Genomic DNA, 20,910 nt, shown 5'->3' on the forward strand with positions numbered 1-20,910 from the left:
ACATACGGTAAAACGGAACAAAAAAAGTTTTATTGCCGATTTGCGAGCTTGAGACAGTTGTGCAATTAATTCTAATGTCATTCCTCACTTTGCCTGTATTTTACAGCGTTGATTTTTTATTTGCATTTACAGTGCTACAAACAGGTGTTTAACCCACTTGCGGGTCCTCTCTAGTATCCATATGATTTTCTTCTACATTTGGTGTGAGTGCTTGTGGAATTGTAGCAATTGAACAGCAATTTTAGCCATTGTACTGTAACTTTTGCAGGCAGCTTATATTCGGGTATTGCTATTTTTTTCTCTTTTCTCCCCTTGAATTTTAAAGGTGTGGCTTATATTTGGGCCAATATGGCATATATTCATATGGTCAGAGGAGGGATTGTAAACACTGAGGAGGGTGGATAAGTGTCCCATTTTACAGAGGGGAGACCTCTATTTGAAGGGCTATCGGACCAAAAATCCTACGAATGGAGTGCAAGGGTGTTGAATTCAACCATCAACCATCTGGACAGCAAGCGGAGGAATTGCACGAGTCACCTGTTTGGGTCTGTGTACACACTATACTTTCAAAGCACATGCAAAACGCATTCCCTGTCCCCCAACAATTCTGGGCGCTGTAGTTTGCTAAGGGTTGCTCTATGAGAGCCCAGAATTCTTTGAGGGGAATATGTGCTTTAAAGGTCTACCCAGCCACAGTCTTAGTCTAGCCTCGCTTCAACACCATTTTAATGTGTAGCACAGTAGATGGCAGTAGGTGAAGTGGGGACAGGGTTGATCCCAACCATGGCCAGCCCAAGACATTTTGCTGCCTGAGGCAAAAGGCAAACTGGTACCCCTCCATGTCATGTACAGAAACTGCCTGAACTGGCAGATGAATTGCACTTTGACAACAGTGACCACTGGGAAAAGCATACTGATGACAAGACAGCTAGCTATGGGGTTCAGGATAAGTCTCATACATACACATTTCTTCCCCCCAGTGTTCACCGCTGCTCCATTGCCCTGCCTTCTGCTGCCTAAGTTGTCCGCTTCATGCTGCCTAATGGTGGAACCACCCCGATATCTTTTAGGTAATCGCTAGCTTCTAGCATCTCCAATCTCATCTGGTTGTGTGCAGGAGCTCACAGGCTGGAACCAGATTTTGGTTCTAATGCTGCTAACTTAAAGGTAAAGCTAAAGGGACCCCTGACCATTAGGTCCAGTCGTGACCAACTCTGGGGTTGTGGCGCTCATCTCGCTTTATTGGCCGAGGGAGCCGGCATACACCTTCCAGGTCATGTGACCAGCATGACTAAGCCGCTTCTGGCGAACCAGAGCAGTGCACGGAAACGCCGTTTACCTTCCCGCCGGAGCGGTACCTATTTATCTACTTGCACTTTGACGTGCTTTCAAACTGCTAGGTTGGCAGGAACTGGGACCGAGCAACAGGCATTCACCCCGCCGCGGGGATTCAAACTGCCGACCTTCTGATCAGCAAGTCCTAGGCTCTGTGGCTTAACCCACAGTGCCTTACATTGTCCCAAATGGCTCACCACAAGCTAGGTTTTCCATGTAGCTGTCACATGCTGACATGGTTGAGTTATTTTTGCTATGCTAAAGAAGAAAAACTGGTTGCACAATATGGGTGATGCATTTTTATTTTTTTTAATATTATTAGGACATTTGGTCAGATGTTAGTTCTCCTCCAAAAATACTAATTAGACATGAACACTCAGTTCTATCCAGCATCTGCAGGAAAATTCAAGTTCACGACGGCACAACTGATGCACATGCCCAAGGGACCCTGTTTGCACCATTGCCTGCAGATACCTCAGTGCCTATGGGTTTTTTTTCCTGATCTAAGGGAGGCATAAAATGTTTATGAGGATCAGAAACTAGGGTTGAGAGAACGTTCCAGAATAGCAGTGGAATATCAGCTCAGTAAAGACTTCCAGTCCTCTAAACCGGAGCATCTCACCAGGAGCCCAGTAGATGGCAGCACCCCCAGGTTTGGTTTCCTTCTGACATAGGATCCAACTCCACAATTTCTGCCTCCTCAAAATACATTGGGCAAATTGTAAGATGAACTGTCAATATCACTTTGGGCTTCTAAAAATCCACATTTTGAAGTAATGTAATAAATCATCATCATCATCAAACCTGTGCCAAGTGATGCCAACTTAAATCAGAATAACCTGCATTACAGCTGGAACATGTGACACCATATGTGTGCCCTTTCTGGCTACCAGTGCAATTATGGATCTTTAAGGCCCTAAATAGTTAGGGACTGGATTAATTTGAGAACCATCTGCACTGGAGGAGACTCTTGAGAGTCCCATGGACTGCAAGAAGATCAAACCTATCCATTCTTAAGGAAATCAGCCCTGAGTGCTCACTGGAAGGACAGATCCTGAAGCTGAGGCTCCAATACTTTGGCCACCTCATGAGAAGAGAAGGCTCCCTGGAAAAGACCCTGATGTTGGGAAAGATGGAGGGCACAAGGAGAAGGGGGCGACAGAGGACGAGATGGTTGGACAGTGTTCTCGAAGCTACCAGCATGAGTTTGACCAAACTGCGGGAGGCAGTGGAAGACAGGAGTGCCTGGTATGCTCTGGTCCATGGGGTCATGAAGAGTCGGACACGACTAAACAACAACAATATGCACCTGCACAACTGCCTGTAATCTAGGATCTGCTGCTGAGGCCCTGCTTATATGTCCACCAGCAACACCAGTTAGGTTAGTGAGCACATGAGACAGGGCCTAATGGGTGGTATTCTCACAGCTGTGGAACTCTTGCTCCAGTTAACATTTGCTTGGTCTCTTTAGTTCTGGCATTGAATAAGGCCCCAAAATTATATTTTTACTATTGCCTTTCCTCAAGAACATTTAAGTGACCTAAAGCTGCAATCCTAACTCCACTTAATTGGGAGTAAACCCAGCTGAATTCAATAAAACTGACTTCTCCATTGACATGATTAGGATTGCACTCTCATTCAGGATCTCTCTATTTGTCTGTGTCCACTCAATGCTCACTCAATGCTCAATACTCTGCCTGAGGTTCTATTGCTTTGTTTTTCTCTGTACAGTGGTACCTTGGGTTAAGAACTTAATTCATTCTCGAGGTCCGTTCTTAACCTGCAATTGTTCTTAAACTGAAGCACCACTTTAGCTAATGGGGTCTCCCGCTGATGCCGCACCGCCGGAGCGCAATTTCTGTTCTCATCCTGAAGCAAAGTTCTTAACCCGAGGTACTATTTTTGGGTTCTCTACCTGAAGCATATGTAACCTGAAGCGTATGTAACCCGAGGTACCACTGTACATCATTTTGTGAGGGCTCAGCCCCGAAAAGTGACTAATAAATAACTGGAATGGGATGAGTGAATGAATGAATGAATACAGTTCAGCTCCTTTTGATGTTCTTATCCAGCTACTCCCCTATCAGACCTCTAACAACAACAACAACCCAACAGATCTCTATTTATTCACATGAGATTTTGGCTCTTTTAGCTTTGAACAAAAAACACTACTTAGAATCTGTAAAGCTGCTGTGCAAAAAACAATTGCTTTCAGAACTCTTTGAATATTGTACAAAAAGTGACCTAGCCTTAACCATAAACCAAACAAGATGAGCAAAGAGGTTCAGGGGAAAAGGTGCATATGTTTTGATATGAATTGCATGTTTTATATAGATTATTTGGCATATTTTCCAGGCACTACAATCGTTACCAGAATTTATACTCTTTGATTTTGGATTTTATGATTTATGGATTTAATGGTGCAGCAGGGAGGACTGGAAATGTCCCCTGGCTTAAACTCTGGAAAGCCACTGGGAGTCAAAGTGGAGAACATTGAACTAGATGGACCAGTGGTTGGAATCACTATAAGGCGAGTTTCTCTGGTCTGTGGAATTTATGGTGAACCAGTGGTTGACCAGATGTTGTTGGGTACCAATTTCCATCAACCCCAGTCAGTGTGGATGGTGGTCAGGGATGGGAACTGCAGCCACAACACCACAAGGTAGCTTCCTATCTAGAGGACCAAAAGTTCCCCATCTTTGTTCTGTGAGATGTCTTCGGTCCATTACTTGCCATGAGGATCAGTACTGCAGCCTTTGCTTGCTTGCTTTATGCTCCATGAGCTTAATAGAGCTAAGGTGGGGTGGCTGGCAGCTGGAGGGTCTTTATTTAGGTGCTTGCTCAGGATGCCTGCAGATTGCTCTCCTGTTCTTGCAGAGAACACCCTGTCCACTCCATGAAAGTACTGCATGTTCCAAAGCTCCTAGAAAGCGCAGTTCATAAATTGCTCCTTCCTCTGAGTCACTTCTTATACTTTTAGAACCTGAGCACACACTTTGTGACGGAGAAGGGAAGATGATCAGCCAACAAATGCTATCCAAGGTTACAAACATTTGAGTCTCACTAAAGGGCAGAACTACATGTTACATTGAGTCTGAGGTCATGGCACTGCAGAGAGAGACAATGTGCCAATGTTGGACCCTGTCTCTCATCAGACCCTGCCAAGATGGCCAATGGTCAGGGGTAATAGAAGGTGTAGCCCATCAATATTGGGACTGGGGGCACAGGTTCCCCATCACTAACCTAGTCTATAGGTGGCTGCCTTCTCCAATAACATTTGCAGGCTATGCTTGCTTCACATCATTGATCTCTCCAGGCTAGGAATGCTATGAGATCAGAATTCACAGGTGGATCGCCCTAGATGTTTCATGCAGATGGAAAACATTTAATGCAATACGTAGTTCCATCTTAGTGTTACATCAAGCCCAGTAACGAAAACAAAAAGAGAGAGAAATAACCCATAACTTAATTGAACTAAAACACATTGTATGTGGGAACCATAAATATACCCAAAAAATTTTTACCTTGTTGTTATACATAAACTGTTTGAAAAATACAGAATATTTCTTGTTGGCATTCATACGTCTTGAAAGACAACGGAGTGCACCTGCAGGGGTGAAGCAGTGTTAGCAGCACCAAAGTGACCTCCCTGGAGCACAAGCTTGGGCAGTGTGTATGGAGGTCCTACGCTGCCCAGATGACAATACCCCCTTCTTGGCCTCGTTGATGTGGTCCAAAGGAAAGCAGAGTGATACATTTGGCACCAGCTTAGTTGCAGGAGTTGCTGGAAGCGGCTGCATAAGGCACCATCCACCCATCTTAGGGACTCCAGTCCAGATTTGTGTAGGGTTTACTCCTTTGCCTTGTCCTCTCCCAAATATATCCTGCAAGGCAACACAGATGGGCTTCCTTCCCAGGTGACAAGCCTCATCTGCCCATGACTTCCTCTACAGCTCATGCAGAAACCTCCTTCTTGTACCCATGATCGGTCTCATCCACTCAATCTTTGCTTGCAGGGCAAGTCCCTAACTCTCCATGGGTATGAGACCCATCGGCTACCCACACTTGGTTTAGCTGTCCAGTTGAAACAATTTGTGGCCCCTGTCACATATTGGCAGCTTCTAGGAGCCACAGGCGAGAGCTGAGTGCAGGGTGGGGACCCATAAGGAGAAGGATGTGTCCCCCACCAGAGGTACTACCCATCCCCTATCATCCAATACATCCCAGAATACTTGTATTCTGTAATAAAATGCAGAAACTCACCAACACAGTAACACAATACTTTTTTTCTCTTTTTTTGCTTTGAGAAGGCTATAACTGTCTAGGCTCGATGGAGTCCAATAACATCTGGAGGGTCACATGTTTTCCGTTCCTGTCCTAGGTGAATAGCAGTACAAATTGCTAAATGTCTTTTGACCTCTGATGACTTGGTATATCTCATCATAGTATTTTATTCAAAGCTAGGTAGCAATGAGTCTTGTTTATAAAGAAGGAATGCAAGAAATATTTAAATATGAAACAATGGCATTCTGTTTTTAAGACCATGAACCCTGATGTAAACTAGCTTGAAATTGTAATTATTCTTGCTGGGTGCACTCTACCAGTAGCTCCTATTTAATCACTGAAGATGACATTCTGCAATTTCATTCTAATGATGCTTAGAGATAAGTCAAATATGGGGGAATATGAATCTTCTTATGAACTGCCAGTGATATTTTTCTAGAAAAAGAGATGCCTGAATTCACCATGAACACCTCTCTCATTCTCTTAGAATGGCAATAGTGCCCATTTGAGATGTGCCAGAACTGAATTCTGGTGAGTTCCAGCTGAAAAAAGCACTGTAAACTACTATGAAGTACCTAAAGGAAGGGTAGCATAAATATGATTTTTAAATATTCATTAAAGCAGGGTTGATGAACACAAACGCCCATCAGCTTTAACTAGCAGGAGGAATGACCAGGAATAACAGGAGCTGGAGTTCAGCAACATTCAGAGGACCAGAGATCTGTTCTGTATTAAAGGTTTGCATGGTATGATAATTCACACAATTCACTCCTCAAATGTAGCATATCTTTGCTGCTGTAGACATTTTAAAGGAGGGCAGAGGAGCTATGACTCCCATCTTCCCTGACCAGTGGCCCAGCACCCTTTTAAAGCTTAGAAATATTGTCTCCTCTTTTTCCATTTTTCAAACCTGATTGCCATTGCTTATTTATCCAAAACAGCAGCATTCATACATAAGAGATCGGTTCTGAGCAAGCTTGGGGAAACCCCAAGGATTGGAGAACTCCAATTTTGCAGGGGAAGGGGATAACCTCAAAACACACCAGCAGGCATGGAATGCTGACCGACCAGGGGACAAAAAGCCAAGGGGGTAGAAACGGGATAGGGAATGGGGTATCCTGCAGGAGGGCATGGCTGGCTGGCTGAAATGCTGAACAGAAGCCCTATGCAGCGCAGCACAGCATTTTGTTGCAGATCCTGCCTGTTTATTGTGCTTGCCTGAGTGTTATGATGCACGGCCTTACTTTGGCTTCTTACAGCTGATATGGAGAAGGCGCTATTTCAAATGAAAAATTAAAGGCAGCAAGGATTCAATGAGCAGGAAACATCTTTGCTCCTGAAATGTTAATGCTCATGTAGCTGAAGCAAATGTGCAGACATTTCTCTCTAAAGGCAATATGGTCTACGACTAGAAAATAATTGCTTCACCCCAAAGCCAAGTAAACTAAGTCATACAGGTCAACTCCTCCATAGCAGAAGGGGTGTCCCAGGAACAGTGTCTGCTTGCCAAGGGATTACAATGCAGTCACAGAATCACAGAATTGTAGAGTTGGAAGGGACCCAGGGGGTCATCTATTGTCCATCGCCCATTCTCTGGACAAAGGGAAAGGGAAACACTTTCCAATTGCTAGGCAAACACAGAAAAGACTATCAGCCACTTATGGGAATTTGGAACGAGGCAACAAAAATAAAGTTCTATTGTTGTTGTTTAGTCGTTTAGTCGTGTCTGACTCTTCGTGACCCCATGGACCAGAGAACGCCAGGCACTCCTGTCTTCCACTGCCTCTCGCAGTTTGGTCAAACTCATGCTGGTAGCTTCAAGAACGCTGTGCAACCATCTCATCCTCTGTCGTCCCCTTCTCCTTGTGCCCTCAATCCTTCCCAACATCAGGGTCTTTTCCAGAGAGTTTTCTCTTCTCATGAGGTGGTCAAAGTATTAGAGCCTCGGCTTCACGATCTGTCCTTCCAGTGAGCACTCAGGGCTGATTTCCTTCAGAATGGATAGGTTTGATCTTCTTGCAGTCCATGGGACTCTCAAGAGTCTCCTCCAGCACCATAATTCAAAAGCATCAATTCTTCGGCGATCAGCCTTCTTTATGGTCCAGCTCTCACTTCCATACATCACTATTGGGAAAACCATAGCTTTAACTATACGCACCTTTGTTGGCAAGGTGATGTTTCTGCTTTTTAAGATTCTGTCTAGGTTTGTCATTGCTTTTCTCCCAAGAAGCAGGTGTCTTTTAATTTCGTGGCTGCTGTCACCATCTGCAGTGATCATGTAGCCCAAGAAAGTAAAATCTCTCACTGCCTCCATTTCTTCTCCTTCTATTTGCCAGGAGGTGATGGGACCAGTGGCCATGATCTTGGTTTTTTTTGATGTTGCGCTTCAAGTTATATAGTAGGGGCAAAATGTAAGCTACACATATTCCAAATGAACTGTGTTACTTTGCGAACAGCCCTGCCTTAAGTTGTCCCTTTGTGGCTGGGCTGAGGTTTCAAGACAGTTTGGCAGACACAATTTCTCCCTTTGCTGCAAATAAAAGTGGAAGAAGACAGTGGAATTGTGTCTCAGAATTTCTATAGGGGTGGAAATCTTATGCCACCTAGAACAGAACGAGTAATCCCAAGAGTGCCTACATGGAAAGGGCTGCTGTTTAAGGTTCTCTTTGTCTGCCCAGCCATTTTCTCTGAAAATACAGAGTGGTAAATAGTGTAGTTAAAGCAAATGGGCTGTAAAAATACAAGCTGCTAAGCCCAGCCTTAAAGGGGAAACTTAGGGCAGAGCTGTTCCTATGCATGAACAATATGGATATAGGATCTGACTTGCAGGGAAGGCTTGCAGCTCCCTGAGACAGAGAAGTTAAAAGATGGCGCTGGGAGGGGGTGGTGGAGATCCTTTATTCAGAAGGTCAAGACATGTGGTCTTAGCTCTTTGCTCATATTTACATAAGGGGGTGGGCTTTTACCAATCCTTTCCTAGGAGGTCACCCAGCCCAATCCCCTGCCCAGTGCAGGATGGAGCTGTAGCATTCCTGACCGATGGCAGTCTGGCGAAGAAAAGCTCAGGAAGGCTGTTCCAATGTCAAAGAGCTCATTCCATTAGGAAGCTTCTCCTTAAGCAAGAACAGGTGTGGGAAAGCTTTGGCCTTCCAGAAGTTGCTAAACTAGAACGTTCATCCTCCATAGCCATGAGCATGCTTGCTGGAGCTGATGGGTGTTGTAGTTTAGCAACATCTGGAGGGCCATGCTCGCCTGCTCCTCTTTAAGGTGTAGACCAGAGTTTGCATTTGCAGGAGCATCAACATCCTGGCTTGAAAGCCTCTCCCTTGAAATGGAGTCCTCCCTAGCTAGTAAATTTTACAAGGGCAGCCGCTGCAGATATACCAGCTAAGGAAGGGCGAAATTTCAAGCAGGTGGAGCCCTCCTAAGATTAAGGATTTTGTTTCTAGGCACACTGCAGGAACACTGTTCTTGACTTTTGAAAATGGGCTGCAAGCTGCATTCTACACCATTCTGTTTACTCCTGATTTTTTATTATTTGCCTCACTGAGAGTGGGAGAGAATAAGGGAGGTCAGTTGCTGTCAGGAAGCATGAAAGGTCGTTCTGTTTACGATAATTGCGAAATTCCAAATACTGAAGAAATTGCGAAATTCCAAATTCTGAAGAAGTGTGCATGCACACGAAAGCTCATACCAAGAACTAACTTAGTTGGTCTTTAAGGTGCTACTGGAAGGAATTTTTTTTTGTTGCGAAATTCCAAAGTTCACATCAGGGCAACACCTTCAGTTGGCCAACCTTAATATTATTTATTAGGCACACAGAAAAGTCCACATTAGACTGACGCCTTTATTGAGCCAACCCAAATGCTTGTTCACTATTTCATGGCATTTTGGCTGCCCTAAATAAAGGTACACCCCACCCCCTTTACCGACACGATTGTTTTCCTTATAACAGCTCCCTCGGCTTGCAGTTGCGAGACGTTTCTCCAATGCTTACAACCCATACTAATAAAAACGACAAAAGAAATAAAATAACCACCAGCGTTTCAGCGAGCCTCTTAATGAAGAAATTCAGCAAGCAAAAATTAGCAACCATAATGGAAGACTAACAAACGAACAAAATTAATCAAGCCGCTTTACTTCCACCGCAGACCCAACCACGCGGGGGGTGGTGGTGGTGGTGGTGGTGGTGGTGGTGGGTGGGTGTGTGTGTGTGTGTGGGGGGGGTGTGTGTGTGTGTGTGTGTGTGTGTGTGTGTGTGTGTGTGTGTGTGTGTGTGTGTGTGTGTGTGTGTGTGTGTGTGTGTGTGTGTGTGTGTGTGTGTGTGTGTGTGTGTGTGTGTGTGTGTGTGTGTGTGTGTGTGTGGTCCCGCTCGGCGGGCGTGGCGAGGGGCGGGGCTTGTAATTGCAGCAGGCGGGGTTGGAGAGGCGACCGCGGGGGCGTGGCTAACGTTGCTGTGGGGCGGAGCTTCGCGGCGGAGCTTCCCTGCGCTTCGCCCTGGGGGGCGTGGCCAGCTGCGCCGCTGCCTGCCGCACTCGGGTTGCTTCTATGCATTGGCGCGCGAGCTGTTCGGCGCTGCGAAGCTGCTGCTGCTGCTGCTGGGCTGGTGGAGATGCTGCAGTAGCGGCGACGTTGGCGTTGGCTGGGAAGCCCTTTGCTGCTGCTTCATTCATGGTGGCAGGAGGGGTTGCCGTGGCTTCCGCAGCCGCCTTCTCTTGCCCAGGACCAGCCTGTGATGACCCCGGGCGTATTTCGGGCTGTTTGAACGGCGGCGGCGGCGGGGGGGAAAGGGGAGCTTGATGAAAGCGATGTCTCCCCAACAGGATCACATTGGGCAGGGGCGCTCTTCCTCCCTGACCGGAGGGTCCCGGCTCTCCGTAGCCTCCGACGCCAGCAAGGTGAGTGAACCCGCCGCCTCCCCTTTGAAACCCTGCCTGGATCGGGGGACAGGGACGAAAAGCACCTCCTCCTGTGCAGACAAGAGACAGACCGGTGGCCTCCTTCGCCCTTGGGATTTGCAGCGAAGGCTCCCCGCTAATAATAATAATAATAATAATAATAATAATAATAATAATAATAATAGCTTAACCTGCCCCTTCCTGAAACTTGCAGGCTGGTCCTGTACGCGCAGCTCGGGGAGCAAGCCCTGTCGGTTTCCAATGGAGCTTTGCTCCCCTAGGAAGCCGGGCTGGCGCTGCAGCCTCTCCGCGTGCCCAACTTAAAGCACGCTCGTGGGGAAGCAGCTCCTGCAGAGTTCAAGTAAACAGACCTCAGTGGCAACTGCAGCCTCTTAACTGGTAGGGAGAGCTCGAGTCTGTGAAAGCCCCTCGTTCACTTTTTTCATGACCCCCCCGCTTCCCCCCTATGTCATTTTCTCTCCCTGTCCATCAATTTCGGGAAATAATGGGGGGGCGGTGTACCCCCCCACCCTCGATGTCTCCTCCCCACCATTTCCAGTGGGTTATCCTTGTCGATGCATTTGTCCTGAAGCGTGCTGGTGGTGGGCGGGGAAGGTCAGGGTGGTGGCGGCGGTGCAAAAAGCATCGCTGCAACCTGCGAAGGTTCCCGGTCCTTAAATGCTGCGGAAAAACGGTCCTGTGCGCGCAACGCGCACGTTTCGGGAAAGCGCAGTAGATGGAGGTCGCTTGCGCTGGGGGGAGGGAGAACGGGGCTGCGCGCCTCGCGGGAAATGTGCTGCATAGCTGGCGCGGGGGATCGATCGATCTTTCCCTCCCCCGCCCTTGGTAAGATCTCCAACGGAGCGCCCCGCCACGCCGTTTCTTGTCGTGATCGAGAGAAACCACCGAGCTGCTGTTCTTGGCACATCGCGTTCCTTAAAAGCGCCACCAGGGATCCCCCGGGAGGCGCGCGATCGCCTCGGTTTTCTTCCCCTCCGTCCCTCCCTCCGCGCCGCATGCGTGCTTCACCTTCCCTGCCCCAGGTTTGCATGCCTGGATTGGTGCGTTTTGCACTTGACGGATGGACAGACGCGGTTCTGTTTTTGAGAAGCCGCTGCATGAAGGCGCTCTCGGGGCTTCTCTTTCTTTCTGCGCCGGCTGCTCATGGACGTGAGGCTCGGCGACCGGGGGACTTCGGGATCGGTCTGCTTTGAAGGTGGCATCGTCGCGACAGGCGGGCCGGGCGATCTCGTCGGGGTGGCATTTTCTACATAGATGCTGGCTGGATCTGTGGTGGCTCCCTTGGCATGTATTGTTCCAGGTAGTCTTAGATCCTGGACTTAATGGTCTTAGTCTCTACCTTCTCACCCACCAGTACTGTGTAATGATTCACTAGCGCTCCCCCACCATAGGAATGTGTATTAATTCACCTGCTTCAAATTGTGGGGTGATTGAGGGCCCACCTACTCATTTTGCTGAATGGGCACCTGGATTGTGTCCTAAAGTCCTGTCCTTGTGGTGCCATTTGATGCCTCTAAATGAGAATGGGACAAAAAGTGGAGAAGTGTTGGCATTCCTGGTTTGGCTCTCGCCTGCAGCTGTATTTCTATTTAAAATTACATATTTTAAATAGAGTTGTGCTCTTGCCCAGTGCAAGCTTATCTGAGATGTATGGGGAAATAAACCCCCATTGAAAAAATAAGCATAAAATATTTGTGCAACAACCCTGTAAGGCAGGCCAGTATTGTTATCCCCATAGTAACGACTGCAAGGTATGAGTGAGGAACTCAGGCTGAGAGATTGGGTCTGGCCTAATGCCATTTTGTGGTTGATGAGATTTCTGAACTTTTTGGAGAAGTGAACGGGAGGTGCACTTGTTCTTGCTTTTGCACGATGTTGTGGTTAATGTGTTGTTTGAATCAAGACCTGGGAGACCAGTGTTCAAATCTCTATGGGACTATGAAGCTCATTGAGTGACCTTGGGCCAGCCACTGTTTCTTCTCAGCTTAACCAACCTCACAGGGTTATTGGGAACTGTGAATGGAGGAATGATGGGATTTAAATGGAATCTCTGTAATATACGCTGCAGCAAGGCTGCAGATAGATGGCTGCATCTTTTTAACATGTGTGTTCTGTGTACCTGCAGCCACGTCCAGCTTCTCGGCATGTCTGTGAGACAGAATAATGCAACTATAACTGTATGTGCAGCTGTCACACAGTTTTCTCTGCAGAAGTGACAGTAGTACAGGAAATCTTGCCTTTCAAATAATGGCCCCTTTCTCTGCATGAAATCTTAGGGTATTTCCTGGAGCAGGCCAGCAGATGATGGAGAGGAGGAAAAGAGTTGGGTAGTTCCTCTTCCCATCACCAAATAAGGGGAGTTTTAGACATTCCCTGCTGTTTCTGAATTGACTTTGGATAGTACAACGTTTTACATTGGCGTACGAATTGATTTTTATACCTGGTTTTTGTTATACTGCATAAGATTCCATATCTGCTTGTTTTTCCTTAAACAAACTCTTAAAAACTGCCCTAGGATAGTAATAAAGGACATGAACTTCTGCTGACCTAAGAACTTAAGAAGAGCCGCACCAAGGGTGCATCTTGTTCAGTATCCTGTTCTGGGAAGTCTGCAAGCAGGCATGAAAGCAGCAACAGTATTTGTCCTGCCCACCCCAGCAGCAACTGGTATTCTGAGGCATCCTGAACATAGAGGCTCCTTTTAGGTTTTGCAAACAGGACCTGCCGCAACAAAATTTTGCAGTGCGGAGTGCTGCTTTTCCGGGTGCTGGCCAGCCCGCTCCATCACCTTCAAGGATATTCTTTTCTATTACCCCTCCCACTTGGTTCTCTGTGCACTGCCCCTCCTCCTAGGCAGCTTGGCCACTGAGCATGCTCAGTCCTCATTGGGCTCTTTTGGATTCTTCTCCCTCCCCAAATATTTTTGCTCTTCTGCAGATCTTGGGTTTCCTCCAAAGCCTGCTGCTACCTCGCTTTTGTGCATAGGTGGCACTGTTTTTGCAGTGCCAGAATCCACATGCAGCAAATGAATGTGCTGTTAGAGTATAAATAATGTAATTGTGGTGCCCTGAGGCTGATGGGATCTGTGGCAGGGGAGCATGTATGTGAAGTCTGGTATGTAGGTTGACTAGTAATATACAAAAAAGGCTGAAATCTTAAATCACACCCCCTGACCAAATAGAGAAACCTGTGTTGGGAGCTGGTTGTGTTGGAGTATTGCTTTTTCATATTCTTCCACCTCTTCTAACTCTTAACATTCAAAACATGTTTTGGGATGAGCCCTGGTTGAAAGTAAATGCTGCACTTGCTGTATTGACTCCGCTCAATACAGTTACACTATTTCTAGAGAACTCGTACATAAATTGATGGCTAAAAAAGACCATTTGTAAAATCTGTACTGTGTCCTGAAACACTTTTGCATATATGTTTATGGCAAATGGTGGTAAGCATTTCCTTTATTGCGTAGTCTACTGGTTTTCCAGTGGAATCCTGATCATGATACAGGTAACCTTTAACAACGTATAGGAATTCACTGCCTTTTTATTGTTTCGGATCACAGGATCTGTGATCTTCCACTGCTCATCCTACAGGAGCTCAGCTTAAATTCTGGAGGTTAGTATTGGGTTATCAGTGTGGTGTAGCAGATAACATTTCAGTACTAGGCGCGAGAGACCCAGGTTCAATTATGTGTTCCACCATAAGGACCAGCAAGTCTCACCTTTTTGGAGGGATCACTTAGCTCTGGCCCAGCCATACAGTAAGGTGGGCTGCAGCATGAAAGAAACAGAATACAGTAGATGAAGACAGGAATTAATGCTATAGCATCAGCTTTGCCAGCTGAGTATCTTAGGTTCAATCCCTAGTATCTCCAGGTATGGCCGGGCAAATGCGTGTCTGATAATAATAATAATAATAATAATAATAATAATAATAATAATAATAATAATAATAAATAATAAATTTATTATTTATACCCCACCCATCTGGTTGAGTTTCCCAGCCACCCTGGAAAGCAGCTGCCAATCAGTGCGAGTGAGATGGACCAATGGTTTGATTGAGTGTAAGGCAGCATCCTATTTTGTTAATGGAGTAGCAAGATTTTTAAGAGGTTAGGTATATTGTTTGGGTATGTTCAATGAAATACAGGTAAATTAGAATAAGCAGAGTGTTATCAACCAAATGCACCACTCTTAAGTCATTTGGATCATCTGTTGTGCTATAAACACCTAGAGAATTCCAGTGCAGAAACTGCACTATGCTACAAAATTTCCCTGCACTTCAGAACTTGCTTTGGTGTGTGGGCTTGCCTTTGTGTGTGAAACCTGGCAGAAGAAAGAGTGTGATTTATGAGTCAGATATGTTGGGGGCTCAGAATATGTTTCAGCATACATTCTCTCCCCCCCCCCAGTTTTTTAAAAAACTGGCCCTGCCAGATACTATTCCAGAATAAATAGTGCGAAGACTAAAAGGAACCAAGCTGGGAAGGAAATCTCCTATTTGCAGGGTTTGCATTAAAATGTCATTAAATCCCCGCAAGCGCATTCTCCTTGGAGAATTGCTGCAGCAGGCTGCCAGATTGCTTATTGGGATTTTAATGCCTGCCTGGGTTATTACAGTACACTTCATAAATATTTCCCGTCCTGATCATGTTGGGGAAAGAGGGAGAGAAATGGGGACTCCATATATGTAGTTTTATCCTGGACCACAGCCCTCAAGCACAATGTGAGACTCCTGTCCTGGTAAACTTTTTATTTTTGCCCATTGCATTGGCCCTTCAGAGTCAAGGAATTTGAGCATCTGAAATCCTGTTCGACTGTAGTTCTGGTGGAAATAAGAAATCATGCCTTAGCTTAAGATCAGAGGGGTAACTGTGTTAGTCCTTTCTTATAAAAGCAACACAGAAATCCCAATGAAAATCCTCATCATTATATATTTTACATGTCTGTTTATTTGCACATATTTTAAAATTTTATATATGGATGTTTTATGATGGCCTATACTTATAATGCCTAGTAAAGGTTTGGCAAACTAAAAGCAACACACATTCTTGAGGCACCTTAGTGACTATCAAATTTATTCTGGCATAAGCTTTTGTAGATTGGAGTCCAGTTAATCCAGTGCATTTGATAAAGTGAACCGTAAGCCACAAAAGCTCATACAGTAATATATTTACTAGTTTTAAGGTGCCACAAGATTATTTGTTAACATCGATACTGTATGGAGAATAGCTGAAAATGTTTTATTGTAGTACTGCCAATGCCTCCTATATAGATTTTTATTTCTGTGTGGGGCCAGGCTAGATTCCAGTGAGTATTTGAATTACCCATGTCAGACTATTAGTAAGAGCATAAGTATATGAATACAAGTAACTATAAAATGAGACTGCACTATCTTGCAGTATCAAAATACTGCAGCAAGGAAACATTTGCTCAGGTATGTATTCTCACTATGGTTGCCTGTGACATCCTGTTGGGAAGCTTTAATACAGGGAAGGAGTGGGTTCTTATTCCATGCATCTGATGTGCCACAAACATTTAAGTTTCCTTCTTTGATCTCATCCTCCTGTAAAAAGTTTCAGTTCAACATTGGCATGCATGCTTCTTGCCACATCTTTGAGACAAATGGGATACTTGTGGGAATGAAATCTTCTGACCTTGGGGTTGTATCCAATGTTCGCCCTTCTCAGAGCAGACCCAATGAAACGGACTGACTTAAATTTAGCAGGTCTGCTCCTGAGTAGAACGTATTTAGATACAACCCTCGATTAGCAAATGTGTAAGTGGGAAGCCTCAATCCCGTATGAACAGAATTGAGCACACTATAACGTTCTGTAGTGAGTCTAAGGAGTTGCTGGTTTTTAGATAACGGTGGCAGGTGAATCAGTGTAAATATCAGCTTGTGAACATGTTCTTGCGTAATTTCAGATAACGTAGAGCTGAGTTCTGATAGCTACTTACAAACACACCACACAGAAAATGTGTAGTGATTGTCCACACAATGAACTCATTTCCCTCTGTGGCTAGTAAGTATAACTAGCTTTACCATGTGGCCAAATTGTTAAAAATACCTGGTGGCCCATATCTGTCCCATGGTGAGATTATAAGTCATCACCATGTGGTGTTCTCCTTAAATTGCATAGACACCTTATATTTTAAAAGGATGCCTTGCAGTCATAACACAGGTATGCCCCTAATGCCTTTGAAAAGGAGCCTGTTTAGGCAGTGTTACTCTGTAAGATAGAGCTGTTGGTTTGGTGTTAGCAAGGCTGGGGAAAACTGGCTGCCTGAGCCCTACATCCAAGGATCACAGGGCGGCTTACAATATAAAAACACAATAATACATAACTTAGTAACAGTAACAACAACAACATAACCCCCCCCCCAAGTTTAAAAGGCCATAGATTGTTTAATTAGCCACCCCCCAGACCTCTCCTGGAGGAGGCACATGAAGAAGGGCCCCAGAGTATGATTGCAAGGTTCGTATCTGTTTATATGGGGAAACGTTCAATTGTAATATCTGACTAACCAACCTCCTGGGTGTATTCTGTCTCTCACAAAATAAATGCAGAATGCATACAGATCTGGGTGTGTGAAAATATGCCGTGAAATGCATCAGTGTTTAATAGGTTATCCCTAAACTGGAATAGACAGGATAAAGTGGGTGGGGTAGATTTTCTAGGAATGGAGTGAGAAACTATGGTTTGTGTCAAGCTTCTATCAAAATTTGGCCTATTAATAATTATCATTGTGAAGTCTGCTACAGGTCTTCTCTAATCACATCTTTTGAAACCAAGAGACAAATGACATTGTATGCTGGAAGATCTGTGGCTTCCCCCAAGTGGGCTAACTCCCCTTGGTATAAACAGTGCTGAAAAAATACAGTTACTTGATGCCAATGGTAGAAATGTGAACTTTTTAGGTAGCCAACATTTTTCTTCAGTGCTGGGACTTGGGTAGTTGCCTCAGAGAATTTGAAAGAGAAATTCTGTGATCTGGAAAGGAGCTTGTGAGTCATCAAACTGAATAGAGAGGAAGATATTTATATTAATTATCGCATCATGTCTTGTGCATCAGAGAGAGAGTTTAAGGTTGGTTATTTAGTGCAAATAATTTAAATTGGTTTAGGGAAGCAAATGCTTTGAGAATAAGACTTAAGCACTTCAAACAGATGCACAACATATTGACTAGCAGGGGTTAGAAATTTGCAGTGACTTAAAGGCCCCTGTAGTATGTAATAGGCACATTTTTGAGAACTATTATACACATTTCCTTTTAGGAAAACAACTTTCCTAAAAGGTAACTTGTATAATAGTTATGCAAGTCAGAATTATCACAAGTGTAGGCTTTTCAGCATTCTAGAAGTGTTTATACATATTTAGTAGCAGCATGGCAGGCAGAAATTCAAAAGAGGAAGCTTTCTAAAGTGTAATCTCAAGAAAAGCTGCATATTTCGAAATTCTTCCTCATATCTGTTTGGCGCAGGAAAACAAAGGTTTATGTACCTGTTAGTGACCGCTGCTCCCCATGTGACAAGCTGTTCTTGTTCATAGATCATTTTTCTATGTGAATTCATTCACAAACCTAAGGACAGTTTGTTATAAAGCCGGTTGCTGCCAGGACAGCTCAGGCGTTGTAATCAAGTGAGTACATTACATACTGTGACAGCCATGTGTCGGTCCTTTGTATTCTCCATTGTTTGTTATCAGAGGTGTTCATAATACTGTACTGTACTGTAGTTGTGTTTCTCCGTATCTCACATTTGCTTTCTGCTGGAGCATAGCTCAGGGTGACGTGTGGCTGGCTGGCTGGGACTGATGGGAATTGTACTTCAAAATAGTTGGAGGGCACCAGGTTGGCAAGGCCAGGGGATTCCGCCCAGCTTCCTATGTAACCTTGTGTATGTGAGTCGGGAGGAGGTAGGATGCTTTTTCAAATAGTATTGCTTCAGATGGCTTATCTCTTTTTGCCCCGACTTCTTCTGGGCAATAAGATTGGATCCTGTTTTGTGTGTCTGAGTCCTCTGCATTTCTGTTTTATTTGCTTTCCTATGCTTTTTATAGAATCATAGAGTTGGAAGGGACCGTAAGGGTCATCTAGTCCAACCCTGTGAGATCCAGGAATCTTTTGCGCAATCTTGAACCCACAACCCTGAGATTAAGAGCTTCATGCTCTGTTGACAGAACTATGTGTTTTTATTCTTATTCTTTTATTCTTACTGGTTTTTAGCTGTGTTTTTGTGTTATATATACCATTTTTTGAAACTTTAAGCTATTTATAGGTGCTTTCAAATAAATAAAAATACAGGATTCCTTTAAGGCTGCACATTTCGGAGCTCATCACATTGATCACTGAAACATTGAACGTCTATGTAAACATGCCTCAAACAGAGTTGCAGGGATCTTGAAATGCTTCCAAAAACTTTAAAAATTGATTTTGTAAGGGTCAGCAGGTACGATCAGGTTCAGTTCAGGTACTGGGTTAGGTTGTCTCCTTCTGCATGACTTTCAGACTGTGTCTATCAAAAAGCGTTCATGTGAGTTAAGAAAGATGTAAGATTAGCAACAAAATGGCACCAACAAGTTAGTTAAAAGGAATATGAAGATAAATGTAATTAAAAGAAATGATAAATTTTGGATAAATACTATGTTAAAACTAAGTATGTAAAAGTCAGGAACTAAATTATCTAAAATTGGGGATATAATATTGGAAAATTATATTATAAGAATTGAAATAAGGTAATAAATTGCTGGGTAAAGTTCGAGATTTTGGAATGCAGGAACGAGAGCCGTGAGGAAGTCCAAAGAGACGAATGAAATGTGGATATTGAAAAATTATATGTTATTTCTTATGCTTTCTTACTGTTTAAACAATTTTTTAAAATAAATATTATTTTAAAAAAACAACAAAAAGCGTTCATGTGGTAATTATTGCTGAGACGACAATGGAATTCCGGCACCCAGATAAAATGGGAACGCTGACAGCGGCCAGGGTTCACTTTTTGGCCTTGTAGGAAGGAGGGTTGCTCTAGCCTTTGACATCTCTGTGATGGAAACTGGAGTAGAAAACCAGTTCAGTTTTTAGACTGAAGTGCCGGAGTCAGAGGGATGTTGGACTCTGTATCTGTTTCTGTGGTCCTTTGTTTTGGGCCTCCCCATTTGGGGGCCTGTTCTCTTCCTGGAGGCCATTTTGAAGAAGGAAATGGCAGCCAAACAAAGTCACTCGCTGTGGGATCCCTGGTTCAGTGGACAAAATGTGAAGACAGGAAGAACATATATTGAAACCCTGTTTAAATATGGCCATATTCAAACGAAATTAGCATTTCATGACAGGAACCATGTAAAGTGAGGTAAGTTCATAATGGAGGGAACATACTTCGTTATATCCCATAAACGCACGGGCAAAGGCTGCATGTACAAATGTAACATTGGTTGTACATCAGTGCCAAAGTTTCCACACAGAACCCTAGAAAATTAAAAAGGCGGTTCTGCCTTAGGCCTCTTTGCAGAACTAACCACAAGACCTGAGTCGCTTCGAACGAGGCAGTCGGTGTTAACTTGTCTTTTGGTTTGCAGCTCAGGAATTTCTCGAGACAGCAAGGCCAAAATATTAAGAACTGGAGCTAGTGCAAGAGGTATTGATGTTCGTTTTTTGGAACTGTGTATGTATTGTGGCAGATTTATTTGTCTCCTGTCTCACATAAAGACATGTATCGGTGTGACTGGCTTCAGGTTTGCCTGAACTAAGATGTCCAAATTTGATTTTTAGTGTTCCTATTTCGTTGTTTCTCAAATATGGAAAGATAAGAACGAAATGAAAAGAATGTTGACCAATGAACAGGAGAAAAAGTGAATTTTATTTAAAACAGTGTTGACTGTGTCTGAGAACTTCTTTCAGATCCACTGAGCACCTACATGTGGTATTTCTAAATAGAGCTAGAAAAACTCTAAATTTTGCTTATGGCAATGAATTCTTACATAAACTCTATACAGGGCGCTTAGAAATTGAAAACATTTCCCCTGCTTTGTTTTGAAGCACACACTAGTGAAGATTTTTATTATTACTGTATACCGATTCCTAGGGTGGGCTATAATTGGGTGATACCTTAATATATTCTGTTTTTGGCTTGGTCCTGCACAGTTGCCTATGAGTTCAGTGTTGCTATGTGTAGGATTGTACATGTTGTAATTAGATTAAAGATAGGATACTTATTTACAAATTAATAGTGTGCCATTGTACTTCCATGCTACAAACATTATAACTTTCATTATTACCTAGGTGAAAATTTGAGTAGTCTTAGGCTGTGACACTAAACACAATTTCTTTGGAAGCTGCATTGAAATCTTGGGCAATTTTATTATCCCAGCCGTAGGCCA

General features: G+C 44.2%; 1 protein-coding gene across 5 annotated transcripts in view; it reads left to right on the top strand.

The window, feature by feature from the left end:
* Positions 1–10,116: 10,116 nt before the first annotated feature.
* Positions 10,117–20,910, top strand: part of ARHGAP20 (Rho GTPase activating protein 20) — a 75,725-nt gene continuing 64,931 nt past the window's right edge. The window contains exon 1 of one of the 5 annotated variants that reach the window (XM_081909822.1): positions 10,117–10,517. In XM_081909822.1, the coding sequence (XP_081765948.1) occupies positions 10,419–10,517 (99 nt within the window). In that variant the 5' untranslated portion in view covers positions 10,117–10,418. Of the gene's footprint in view, positions 10,518–11,306; positions 11,364–11,674; positions 11,839–19,737; positions 19,884–20,910 lie in introns of those variants that run through there. The other 4 variants (XM_081909821.1, XM_081909825.1, XM_081909823.1 and 1 more) reach the window with 4 other exon arrangements.

This window comes from Podarcis melisellensis, assembly GCF_964234715.1.
Source record: "Podarcis melisellensis genome assembly, chromosome: 4".
NCBI classification, from domain to species: Eukaryota; Metazoa; Chordata; class Lepidosauria; order Squamata; family Lacertidae; genus Podarcis; species Podarcis melisellensis.